This window comes from Podarcis liolepis (assembly GCF_965112155.1).
Source record: "Podarcis liolepis genome assembly, chromosome: 16".
In the NCBI taxonomy this organism is placed as follows: Eukaryota; Metazoa; Chordata; class Lepidosauria; order Squamata; family Lacertidae; genus Podarcis; species Podarcis liolepis.
The window spans coordinates 2856793-2869831 of NC_139567.1; the positions used below are offsets into that span (position 1 = coordinate 2856793).

Here is a 13039-nt window from a genome sequence, read left to right on the forward strand (position 1 = left end):
GAACTTCCTTGACACTTGCTGGGAAGGAGGCTGACCTTCACACAGGCACCACAAGAGGGCGCTTTAGCACAATAAGAGAACTGTCCCAATTAGCCAAGTGCAATAGAACTGAAATACCTTATAAAGGTTTTCTTCTATGTATATGTGACTTGGCTGATATTATTTTAATTTAAAAACCGGCACTCTGAAAAGTTGGCCGGGGCTGGGATCTGGTGTTTTGTTTGCACGGGACGTTCCTTGGGCCCATTAAGGTGGAACTGGGCAATTTTGGTTTCCCTTTCCATGTCTCTTCCAAACCTCTCGTGGAGAGGAGAGAACGCAATTTCCAGGGGGGGGGGGAGTGCAGAAGGTGCGCTCCCTGCCCCCTCCATTCACCCGTTTCACGTTCCAAGTGTGTGTGTGTGTGTTTGAAAATCAGGTTTGGATCTCCTTGTGGGGGGAACGCAGCAGCTGAAGGATCAAGTGCTTCCTTGTCATTTGTCCACTAGAAATTTTCCCAGAGGAGCTGCTGTGCATTGAAGAGATGAGATGGAGGCAGAATGGATACTTAAGGGGTGGGGGACTCTCGCAGTTCCCACCATCCCTGACCCCAGTGCAAATGCTTGCTGGACCGGACGGGAAGCAGGGTCTTAACAGCATCAGGAGGGCCAGAGATGCCCCAGCTCTATCTGCTTCTACCCCGCATTGAGCCCCCCTGTAGGTGAGCACTTAGCCGCAAACTCACTGGAAGGAAAACTTCCATTCAGTTATGTAGGAAGAACCAGTGAGACACACATTCCTGCCCCCGCCCGGGGGGGGGGGGCTGTTTTAGTTTACAAGCAGACAGGAGAGAGACATGTTTGCAGGAGTCAATATCTTATTTACTGAAGTTTGTAAATATTTTTTTCTGGGTTTTCTTCTTTAAAATTAAAGCTGTTAATACACAAATCAACATGCACGGTGGTTTTCTGAATCCTCTGTTGCCCACTATCTTGTAACAACCACTTCCTGTTCTCTAACTGGTTCCTTTTTGGGGAAGTGGGCTCCTTCTGGATCTTAACTTTCTTCTCCGTTAGTGATAAGAGAGAGAAAACTGCCCATTTGCCATAAGTTGTGTTTGTAAAAAACCAACCTGGAACGAACAAGTATAGGAGATCAATCCTGCCTGGCAGCAGATTGTGGGAGGTGGCTGCAATTCTTCAGTGGGTCAGGTAGAGATTCATTCTTCTCTCGCCCTCTCCTTTAGTTGCAAGGCCACCGCCAGCACCTGACTTCCCCAAGCTGTGTGTCGCTGCCAGTTACCAACGGAAGAAGGGGAAAGCCAGTGGCGAGCTTGGCTTGGCTGCAGCATCAGGACCATGGAGTGTCATGGGCTGGCTCCATGGCTGTGTCAAGCTCCCTGCTCCCCTGTCGCTCTGTCTCAGTAACCAGCAGTGATGCACAACATTGGGAATCCAGGTCAGCCCATTGCGGCTCCACTTGAGCACTGTTACTAATTAAGCCAGTGCTTCTCAAACCTAATCTCCAGCTGTTGTTGGACTACAACTCCCATCACCCCTAGCTAGCAGGACCAGGGGTCAGGGATGATGGGAGTTGTAGTCCAACAACAGCTGGGGGGCCCATGTTTGAGAAGCGCTGGAAACCCTTGCATTGGAATGAGGCTCAGGGCCTAAATTTTGGAAGCTCTGGCTCAATTGCTGTGAACAAGGAGCAAGCCTGCTTGACTCAGTTCTGGACTGACCTCTGCATACCCATCTGTTTCACTTCAGCAATGTGGGCTCTACCCAGAGCGTATGGGCACCAGAAGCAGCTTGAGGTCACATGGAAAGAGTTTGACTGCTGGCCATATCAGCCAGGAAAGGAGGAGAACTTCAGCACTTAAGCTGATAGCCCAGCCTTCAGCCACCATAACTGAGCAGCTGCCTGCAGTTGTGGCAGGTGAGAGGCATCTCCGGCTTGCAGGCTTCTGTGCTGGGAAAGGACCACAGCTCAGTGGCAGAGCACATGGCTTGATGCAGAAAATCCTATCCCTGGCACCTGCAGACGATGGCTTGTTAATCTTAAAATTAAGTAGCCGGTGATGGAAGGCTCTCCCTTGGAGGTCCTGGAGTGCCCCTGCCAGTCAGAGTACAGGGTGCTCAGCTGGATGGATAAATGGTCTGACTCGCTGGAAGGCAACTTCTGATGTCCCTCTAATCCCTTCTATTGATTGCCACCCAGAATGGCCACATCCTGGGCAGCATGGGCTGCAGCTGTGTTCCTGATCCCAGTATTGCATAGGTGGTCCTACACTGGAGGAGCTGCTCTGGCAGTTACTATGCTGCTGCTGCTGCAGCCTCCACATGGCTGACGTAGCACAGCTGCCAGGCTCAGGTAGTCTGGAACAAGCCTCACTCTTCCAAAATGAGGCAAAGTTTCTGACAAACTCCACTGTGGTGGAAGAGGTATAAGGCGGATTCCTGCCCCCCACTCCCTTGCAGTAGTAGTCGGAGACCTTGCCTGGCATTTCCATACAGCCCAGCTCCAGACAACATTTTTTCTGTTTTGGTTCTAGCATAATGGGAGCAACGGTGGAGGGATAGAGGTGGCTTGTGTTGTGGTCCTCAGGCTAATCTAAACTGTTGCTGTCAGTCATTCACAAATAAGGCTTCTGGATGTCTCATCCAGCTCCTACCCATGGGAAGCAAGCCCCCCTTCTCAACTTGGTAGCTGCTGCGTGGCTCCTCCTGCCCCCGCATGCGCCAGGCCTGCTTGACCACCCCGCATCGCTTGCTTGGCATCATTGCAGTGTGGACTTTGGGTGCTGGTTTTGGTTCCTGGTCAAATGATTACACTCATCACCTGCCGAAGGAACAAAGTAGCCAGCCCTGGCCTGGCTATGTGAACTGGCCGTTAGCCTCACAACACCCCTGTGAGGTAGGTTATACATGGGGGAAAGAATAACAATGAAATCCTTCTTGTGCATTACTGCAAAACATCTACAAACAGTAACCATCACCATCAAGTTATTCATATAGTATTTTGCATAGCTAAAACATCTTTCCGTAATCCTCATTTACCAAGCAAAAAAGGTCTAGCGACTCTCATTTTGCAGCCTGAACTGGAGGATGAGAGAATGGGTTTGCTGTGGAAAATTCAGTCCTTGATTAAGAAGAGGGATGAACCTAGCTTGCTTTTTAGTCTCTCCACTAGCGGACAATACAATTCTGATAGCACCGTGTGTGGGTCTATAATTCATTTCTCCAGTTATAGAAGTGGTTTTTTTTTATTTTCACACATCACACAAGGGAGGTGATGGAGAGGTTCTAAGAAGGGAAAGCTCCCAAATCACTCTTGTGTTCTCTGCCTGAGCTTTAGGTATCTTTTTAATTCCTTCACCCATTGTACCAAAACAAGTGGGGCATAGAGCGTGGTCTACCAATGACTAGTAGCTATGGCAGAACCTCTAGGGACAGATACAGCACACCTCTGATTACCAGGTGCTTAGGACAAATAGAGGACAGTTATCTTTGTTGTCCTGCTTTCTGAACACCCTGCAGCACCTGGCTGTCTGCTTCTGGAAGCAGAAGGCTAGAGTAGATGAACTGTGGTCTGCTCCAGAGAGGCAAGGTTGAACTAATTCTGTCTTGCAGTCCCATTCTTTAACCATGCAGCAGAAGAGTAAACAAAACAAAATGCAATAAAAGGACAGCAGCTGGTTCTAGTCACTGGAAATAACACAAATCACACCAGCTCTTTCTTTTCCTGGACAAAAAGCACTTTAAGAGATTCAAGTAGGGTGTAGATCTGTCGGCACCTGTTGCAATGCAAGCGCATGGCCTCAAACAAACAGAGGCACATGTGCTCAGCACCATTATGCATTTACTAATGTGTGTGTTTTTAAGCTCTCCCTCCCTGCGCCATCACAGGATAGCCTGACTTAATAAGAAGGGATGTGTGACCTCGAGGGCATAAAGCCATTAGTTATCTTTGGTAGTGGGTTTCTTATTTGCAGTATTCATGGTGGGAAGTGAAGGGGGGTGGCAGGAAGGTATGGGTCAAAGGAAAAATGTAGGCAAGGGAATAGCTTACTGTCTTAAAAAAAATTCACAGTCTAGTGGCATCAAAAACCAAGATATATGAAATGACTTGGCAGATTTTTCCTCACTGTGATATCTCAAACCTTCTGTCAAAACTGAGTGTCAGAGGTGCTCCCAGAAGAGGAGGTGCCAAGGAGTGTGACAGTACAGGAAATTAATACGACAGAGTGTCTCAAGACCTCCATCTGTCATGATTCTTCTGTTCTGCGCCAGTGGTGTAGAGTCAGATTTTTCAAATCTTTATCAGAACACGGAGGCCGAGAAAGGAATTCCCTTAAAAATGAAACTATTTTGGCAGCACCAGGCATCCTTTACGCAGGTTGTGGGCAGGTGGCGCTGCTGCCTCTGTACACCGCAGTGAACAAAGGTGTGATGAGAGCTTGCAAATAATTCCTTGTGAATAAGTTAGGGTCCCCACGAAGGGTAAGGAGGTCTTGCAGGTAGTGCAAAATCGTCATTCAGCTGGAATGGATGTGAAATAAGTGTCAACCCGTTTTCTTCTGCTGAACACCATAAAGTAGGCATGGAGCACACACTTGAAAATAACTTACAAAGCTAATTTTAAAAGTTCATAGTTGTTTGCTTGATTACTTTAGTTTTCTGTGCAGTGGTTAGGGAAATCTTGGGAAAAGGTATTCTTCCCTCCTTAAAAAGAGGCCAATTAAGACACTTGGTTGTTTAGGAGTCCATTGAAATCAAACTGTTCTTCTATTTCGTCACTGAAGGCATCAGCTGCAGTCGGGGTGAGGGGGAGAAGAAAGGGGAAAAGACAGCGTCATAGGCAGTTTTGCTACCCATGTCTGAAAGCAGAAAGCCACGGGTCTGAATTGTCCCTTGCTAGGGTTGCACTTTCTTTTAAAAAACACGTTTCATTTGTTTAATTGTGTAAATTACTCTAGCATTTTTTTGTAACAAAGTGTAGTACATAAGTTAAATAAAACAAACGAATGAGAATTCAGATAAATAAGTTGCAAACAAAAACCAATTAATTTCACTTGCAGCCTGTACAGGTCACAGAAATGTTACAGGGAAATGTTACAGGAAGGAGTTAGGCTGAGTCTCCATGCCATGTAAACTGGAGACCCCACTGTGTATGTCTGGATAGTAGAATAACTAAATATTTTGTGCCCATTCTGGATGGAAAACACAGAAGCGACAAGCATATGAAGAACAGTCGTGTCTCCTCATAGAAAGCAATCTAAATGGGGAGTTGTCTGTATTTTAAAACTGCCTATGAAATGTAGATTTTATCTGAAATTTGGTTGGTCCAATGTATTGAAAGAGTGGTAGGATGCCTAGAAATGTCACGCCAACTGGGTGGAAAACTCCCAAGCAACAGACAGTGTTACAGGCCAAGTCTCACATTGACATCCATCACAAGAGAAAAATGAATGGGAGTTACAGAAGTGAATGAACTAGTGCCCATTAACTAAACAAATGTCATTCCAACAAATGAGTAATGAAATGGGGGTGGGGGGGCAGAAAGGAAGGAATCTGATGTGTACACTCCAGTGTGGGCAACCTGTGCCCTTCCAGTTGTTGTTAGACTCCAGCTCCCGCAATCCTGCCTGGTCAGGGGTGACAGAACAGCAACACCTGCAAGGCCACAGATCCCCTTTGCTTTACACAAACCGCGGAATCACCACCTTGATGCAAAGCTCATCTCTGCCACTAGACTTCTCTTTCTTCAATAATGAACTTACCTATATGGCAGTTGTACATCCAGACCCGGTGAAGTTCGTACTTGCACTTGCACTTCATGACGTTATTGGAATAATCGGACTCTGCCACTTCTTTGTTTGGGTTGACAATGATCTGGAAAAGGACAGACACAGGGATCTTAGGGCCATCTTGTCTAAGACATAGATCCTGATCCAGAAGTGGGGGAATTTCTTTGTGCAACCAAGGTGCTTCAATTGTGTTTCTGATTCAGAAACTGGGGCTGCACGTATTCAAACTACCCTGTTTGCGGAGGTGTGGAATATGCGAGTCAATAGGTCTACTCAAAGTATGACTAATTTTGGAGACCATAGTTCTCTGCACTCTCTCACATCCTGTTTCTTTGTGTCTGAACTTTTTCATCCTTTTTGAGAACTTAACATCACATATTAACAGCTTAAATGAATAAAAACAATCTGTTTCCCTGAAATTATTTGCTACACATTCTACACAACTTCAGACACAATTGTTCACCAATTGGGCGGGTTAAACCCAAGTAAATATTTATACCCCACAGAATTTTTTAAAAACTGGATTATTTTATTGTGGTTTCATTATCATTTTTCAAAGACCTTGTTACTTATAAAAATAAAAATCCTAAGAACAGTCATGAAGGCAAGAGGAGTACAAAAGCAATAAAATAATAATAAAAGCTTAAAACAAAATGAATAGCATAAAATGTATTCTATGCTGCAATGCAAGGCTGATACTTATACCAAACATATCAAGTATTTATGAATAGACCTTGATATTTAATGTGACCACAGGCAGGATTTTAAAAACTTTTTCAAGTTGTCCTTTGCTTTCTATTTGCAATTAACTCTGAAGAAGTATCTTGAGAAATGCATATTATGGTTTTATAGGTTGCCTAATGGCCAGTTCACAAGTTGCAAAATATCTATAGGATTCCTAAACCAGGGACAGGAACTGGTGTGGCCCTCAAGCCGCTGCTGGACTCCAGCTCCTCGGCCCCAACCAGCATGGCTAGTAGCCAAGAATGGCAAGCACTGCTGGTCCTAAGTCAGCCACCCTGTCCTAGAGCTGAAACACCATTCTTAACTGACCCCTTTTGTTTGGCATTTAAACATGCAGTACTCCTCGCCCGGAAGCTGTATGCCGGTTCCCTCGGCCAACAAAGCGAGATGAGCGCCACAACCCCAGAATCGGTCACGACTGGACCTAATGGTCAGGGGTCCCTTTACCTCTCGCCACCACCTGCAACCTGAATGCTACTAACCACCTAAAAGGTTTACTGCCACTTGGTTTTGGTGATGGCATGAATGGGCTCTTAGCGACTCTGATAGCACTCCAGAATCTGAAGAATCCCAGCCTACCCGGAAGAAGTATTCTCCTGGCACAAGATCTGTAATGTCAATCCACTGGCAGTCAATGTCATGCCGGTACACATCCCAGCAGCCAACCGTGATCCCTTGCTCCCCAAAATTGGCGCATTCATATTGCTTCTGGAAACCTAAAGGGGGAAAGGAAGCACATGTGGAAAAAACGTCAGCAGCAGCGTGGTGCCGAGAGGCCATTTAGGAAGTCCTGGCTTCAGGTAAGTGTTTGGGCTGTAGAACTCGAAAGCCCAACCTTGTTGTGATGCTCCGGATATTACAGCCCCACCTCCCAGGTTAGTTGGCAGCGGCTATTTTCTCTCCTTTCCCCAGTCTTGCCAGGGGCTCTTATGCCTCCCCTCCAGCTCTAGTGCTCTGATGAAAGTGTCAAGCAAGTGGTTCCAAGTGGGGATGTACAATCCATGTGCGCATCTCACGCATCTGTCCCCTGAGCAGCATAGAGATGACTGGGGCACCAACCATGCTTAAAGCAGAGCTTTAGGGGCCTCTGGAGCAGAACTTCCCTTTCCACCGAGTCTCTGCCTCACCACACTTGTCCCAATTGTGAATGAATATTGCCATCAATTTGCAACAGACCAGCCAGGTCTAGACAGCCAAGAATTCACATCAGTTCACAAGCTGACACAAAAATCCTCACACCTTTGCATATGTGTTCTCATGATACACAATTTTTCACAAGCAATTTCACCCTAACTATATGCATTTTCACACGTTGTGTTCAGGAATGTTTGCTTTGGGGGCCAAACCTTTTATCAATATACACCGTTTTGTATGACTCTTGTAAACAGCTTTGAGGTGGTTCTCTCCCCACATCAAGCAAATTTTATGTAATAAATAATAAACTTTTTGTTGCTCCTGTAGACGGGCACTGTATCATTTGAAGTGCAAATTTTGAAGGATTGTTACATTTCATTTTGTACGTATTCTGTTTTGAGAATCATGAATTCTTAAACGTGAATTGCACACATTTCTCCACCCATCTTTAGTAGACCCCCAGTAGACATGAGAGCAGAATGGGTTATTTTACATTGGAGTGTATTTCATGAGTATATTAGGAATGTATGTACCATCTAGGCATTCGCTGTCTTCCAAGCAGAAGCTGGCCTTGTGACCTTCCGCTACCTTTGTCCCATTGAGGTCCAGCAGATCATAATGCGTGAACACTTCCATGCTGTGGTAATGCCTGCATGAGCGGAAGAAAGCAAACGTTTTGATTAAGGACAGTTCCATACTTCTACAGCAATGCTGCCCAGATTTATTGAAAGCGCCACCTGGGGTGTAGTTCCTCTTATTTTGGGAAGCAAATTCACCCCTTGATCTTCCTGCCTTGTGGGCTGTAGACTAACACATATCAAAATGTCATAGAGCATATGCAATGCTACAGCCAAAGCAAGTCAACACCTTTATTCACTGGGAGGAGGAAATGCTGTTTTCCAGTAGGGCTGGTGATGTGGAACCAGAAGCATAGCTCTAATTCCCTAGAGGACATGTGATCCTTTCCTTAACCAAGTTATTAGCAGGCATTTTTCAGACAATGCTCACTGGCCAGATCAGAATGTACCCTAAATGTGGGAATTTTGTAACAAAAAATCAGCCTTATAACATTAGTATAGAAGCAGGAAATTAACACCATATGTAGCCATTTAATCTGGGAATTCATGTTACTCTGACCCAGACAACAGCACATTTGAGTCCATGTGCCATAGCGCATTGCACAAGAGTGTATTAACTTATGTATTAACTGTGTATCTGAAGAAGTGTGCTTGCACACGAAAGCTCATACCAAGAACTAACTTAGTTGGTCTTTAAGGTGCTACTGGAAGGAATTTTTTTGTTTTAACTTATGGTCTGTGTGTGTGGTTTGGGAGCTGCACAGTTAGGGAAAAAACAATGCTGTCCAGGGTTGTAAAGACTGTGGAGAGAATAATTGGGTGCACTCTTCCCACCTTGGATCAATTCTATGCTTCCAGGTGCCATAAGAAAGCTGCAGAGATAGTGCAGGATAGTGCGCACCCTGGAAATGATCTCTTTCAGCTTCTGCCTTCTGGAAGAAGGTCCAGGGTTATAAAAACTGGGACTAGCCGCCTGAGAAACAGTTTCTACCCAAATGCGATTTTGGTTTTAAACACAGTGTAAGGTAGTCTTTATGTGAGTATATTGTATTCAATTATGGGGTATCAGAGTTTTTAGGGGCTAACTAGGCTGGGATAGCGGGCTTGTGGGTTTTTGAATGTCTGATGTAGCTGTTTTCAATTTCGTTGTTCTGTCTGGGACAATGACAATAAAGATTATTGTATTGTATCAAGCCAAGCACATGCTTTGGGAACATAAGAAGAGACTGCTGGATCAGGGCAGAGGTCCGCCTCTTCTCACAGGGGCCAAGCAGCTGCCTCTGGGAAGCCCCAAAGCAGGATGCAAGCCCCAGAGCAATCTCTCCTGCAACTGTTATTCAGACGGATACACTCTCTGACCATGGAGACAAAAACATAGCTGTGATGGCTAGGAACCACCATGAATTTGTCTAATCCAATGGGTGGTCATCGCTACTTGCTGGGGCAACAAATCTCATCATTTAATTCTGCCCTGTATAAAGAAGTACTTTCTTTAGTCCATCCCAAATCTTCCAACATTCAGTTTCATCTGATGTCCCTGAGTTCTAGTATTGTGAGAGAGGGAGGAAAACTCCTCACCCCACTTTCCCCATGCCAAGCATAAGTTGAGACTCGCCTTGTTTCTAAACCAAAATGCCCCAACTGTTGAAAGCTTTCCTCATAGGGGAAATTCCCACTCATTTTGTCCTCAAGGATTGGGAATATTCTAGCTGAGTGTATGGTAATCCAAAGCACCTGAAGCAAAGAGGTCCAACTCTGCTCAGGCTCAAAACTGGGCTGCTCAACCCATGTGGTAGTAAAACAGTTGACAAGCGTGTTAAGTTTCTTCACAAGAGCAAGTTGCAGTTATTCCGAATAACAAAATGCCAAAAAAGAATCTGCACTCTGCTATGGGGCAGATTGTATTGTCAGAGGTCCACAGAACCTCACTAGAAGCACTCAGCATATCAGTTATATTATTGCTGGGTGCTTTCAGAATATTTCTATTTTGGGCTGGGTTTCAATAACATACTGACAAATTAAGATTACATGATTAAAGTTGATTTGGCACTCTTGCGCAACAAACCTCCCCCCCCCAACTTTCTGCAAAAAGGAAAGTGACAGGGAAAATGCTCTGGGCAGTGTGAAACAACACTAGCTTGACGCAACATCATCTAACATCTGCATACGAACCATGTGGTCTTTGAGTGAAGAGGGGGAAAGGGGCATGGCCCCACCAGCCAACCCTCACCTGCCTGCCTTCTTACTGACAACCAGTTCAGGGTGCAGCTCTGCCTCTCAGCTTCCTTCTCTTTAGTCTCACGGCTGCCCCTGTAGGACTGAGCAGCAGGAGCAAGTTGGCTTTGCCTCCATCACAGCCTCTGCCTCCCACCCCAGCAGTGCCAATGAGCACCAGACACCACTGGAGCTATGAGCCCTCTCCAAAAAGCACAAACGTGAAACCCTTGACCAATTACTTGGCGGCTATCATGGACTTGGGCTTGAGGCTATTAGCACCTACGGAGCTAGCTAGTTAGAAACCTGTGGAGAGGATGCTAAGGGAGAACCATAGCGTCTCTCAAAGAGCCACTGTTCCCTGTTTTTTGCCTTCAAAGCACCTAGCACCAATATCCGTAAGTTAAGCCCTACACTCAGGCGATGCTTGAGTCTAGGTGAACATTGAGATTTGCCCCATTTGGAAACCAAGCTCCTCTAATGGACACATCACAGTTTAAGGGAAGGGAAGCCAAGCAACTGAAAAGTGGAGCTTGCTTGCTCTTTTTCACTTGTAAAAATAAACCATGGCTTAATATTAAACAGCTGATATTCAGTATCAGGTACACCCATCGTGTTTATTCTATTTAAATATGTTGACATAAGGGGAGGGGGGCATAAAGGGAAATTTTAATTGCCCTGGAATCACTGCCAGATGTTCTTTGGTTTCCTTTTACCTGCCTGTTAAGTAGCCCTCCCTGCCTCCCTGGTTTTGTATCCTGGACAAAAATGCTCAGGAACAGGCTGAGATGGTCAGGGAGAGGAAGAAAAATTTGAGATGTCCAAACTATTTACATTGAGGTTGGATGCTCAAAGTATTTCCAGTGCAAAAAAAGAAAAAGAAATAAAAAGCTTTAAACCTCAGGTCTGACTCCGTTGCTAAAATATGTCTGCTCATTCAGATAGTTGTTTATATTATGGTGTTTACAGACTGGAAATACTGAAGAGGAATTGAGTCTGTATTCCTTAGTGCAAACAGAGACTGGCTTAAACACATGGATGGGCTACAGCTGCCTCACTTAACTCAAGCTTGTTTGGAAATGCCAGAGCGTCCGCGTGCTGAGGTGGGACTCCTCTTTTTCTTTTTCTTTTTCTGGTGGGCTCTGGGATTAAGCAGAAAGAGGCCCCGTAGAACTCTTGACCCACCCAGGTAGACGTGGCCCAACAGCCACCAGAGGCCGATAACTGTTATGTGACTGAGTGCTGCAAAAATGGGGAGGATGAGGTCTGTCAAGGAGGTGGTGGGCCCCATAATGCTTGCTGAATTTGGTTTGGTGAATCATAAGTTATTCAGACCTGCGCTAGATGGGAAATGGGGCCCCTCCTGAAATGATGAACGCCCGCATAATTCAAGAAACTCACCCCGTCCGCCCAAAGATTACTGCGAGCACAACAGGACTCCCTCCCCCCTCCCTCCACGCATGCCCAGCACTCCCCAGAACGGCTTCAGAGGGGTGGAGGAACCCCTAGAACATACTTAGGGGTTGCACAGAGAAAAGGGGGGAAGTCCAATTCTGTTAGCAGTAATCTTTGTGTTTATGGGACCCCAGTTTAGTGCTACATTAGATATAACATTACCAGTTGTATCCAACTAAAATCTATGAACCTAAGTTAGTCATGTCTATTAACTTCAATGGATCTACTCTGAGTAGGACTAGCACTGGCTACAACCTTACATATCTTTGCTGATGAATATGGAGTAATGTAATATACTAGGTAAGGGAGTATAAACTGGGAATATTAACTTCTTGAGAGTCACCTCAACAGATTGCTAAAGGGTTATTGTATTGTTTTAAGGCACAAGTGCATTGGCTGATTTGGTGCTCCAGAGATAGGGGGTGCTTCCGCGTGGGGTTTAAAGCTCAGTCAAGGCTGCTCACACATACAAGTTTCCCATAGTATCCAGAGAAAGCCACTTCCATCAAAATGCTGCCCTGCATTACTTTCCCACTTTATTCAGATTTACTGTTTCTGCAGAAAATAATGTACATAAAAACAAACAAAAGTGTTGATTTTGGATTAAAAGGGCAAAAAATATGGGGTGGCCTTTTGATAAGGATGATGTTGTGTGGAAGCTGCAGCAAACCTACATGCCTGAACAGCAGTGAGTCCACAATGAACTTTTCCTGTGGAAGCCTCCCTGCCGAAGGCAAAGCTTCCCATTGCAGCAAGAGGCGAGTATTAGCTCCGTATAGACTCGTGCAAGTGCTGGGCCTGCTCTGAACTTAATGGATGAAAGACTGGGATTCAAAACATATATTATTTGGTGTTTTTTTAAGACTGTACATCATGCTTTGAAAGGAATGAATGAATGTCTGTGAAGAAGACTTGGTCTGCTTTTTAGGCATATTTAGAGTGGGGATAATGAGCCAGTGGGGGCATGGATCACAGAACTGGATCCCAGAGCACTAGGTTCAAATACCCACTAAACCACACAGCACATTGTGCTAACCTAACTCTAGCCTTGGGCCAGCTGTTGTCTCTCAGCCTAACCTACCTCACAGAGTTCTTGTAAGGGTCAACTGGGTGGTGTCTGGTCTAT

General features: G+C 45.3%; 1 protein-coding gene across 2 annotated transcripts in view; it reads right to left on the minus strand.

Annotated features, from left to right (window-relative positions):
- Positions 1–838: 838 nt before the first annotated feature.
- The window catches only part of LOXL2 (lysyl oxidase like 2), an 80342-nt gene continuing 68141 nt past the window's right edge, over positions 839–13039 (minus strand). The window contains exons 11-15 of one of the 2 annotated variants that reach the window (XR_014520215.1): positions 8200–8315; positions 7112–7248; positions 5762–5873; positions 1771–4790; positions 839–1496 (exon numbers count right to left, since the gene is read on the minus strand). Coding sequence is in view for 1 of the 2 variants with exons in the window: in XM_083480505.1 (XP_083336631.1) it covers positions 4720–4790; positions 5762–5873; positions 7112–7248; positions 8200–8315 (436 nt within the window). In the remaining variant the exon portion in view is untranslated. Of the gene's footprint in view, positions 4791–5761; positions 5874–7111; positions 7249–8199; positions 8316–13039 lie in introns of both variants that reach the window. The other variant, XM_083480505.1, reaches the window with a different exon arrangement.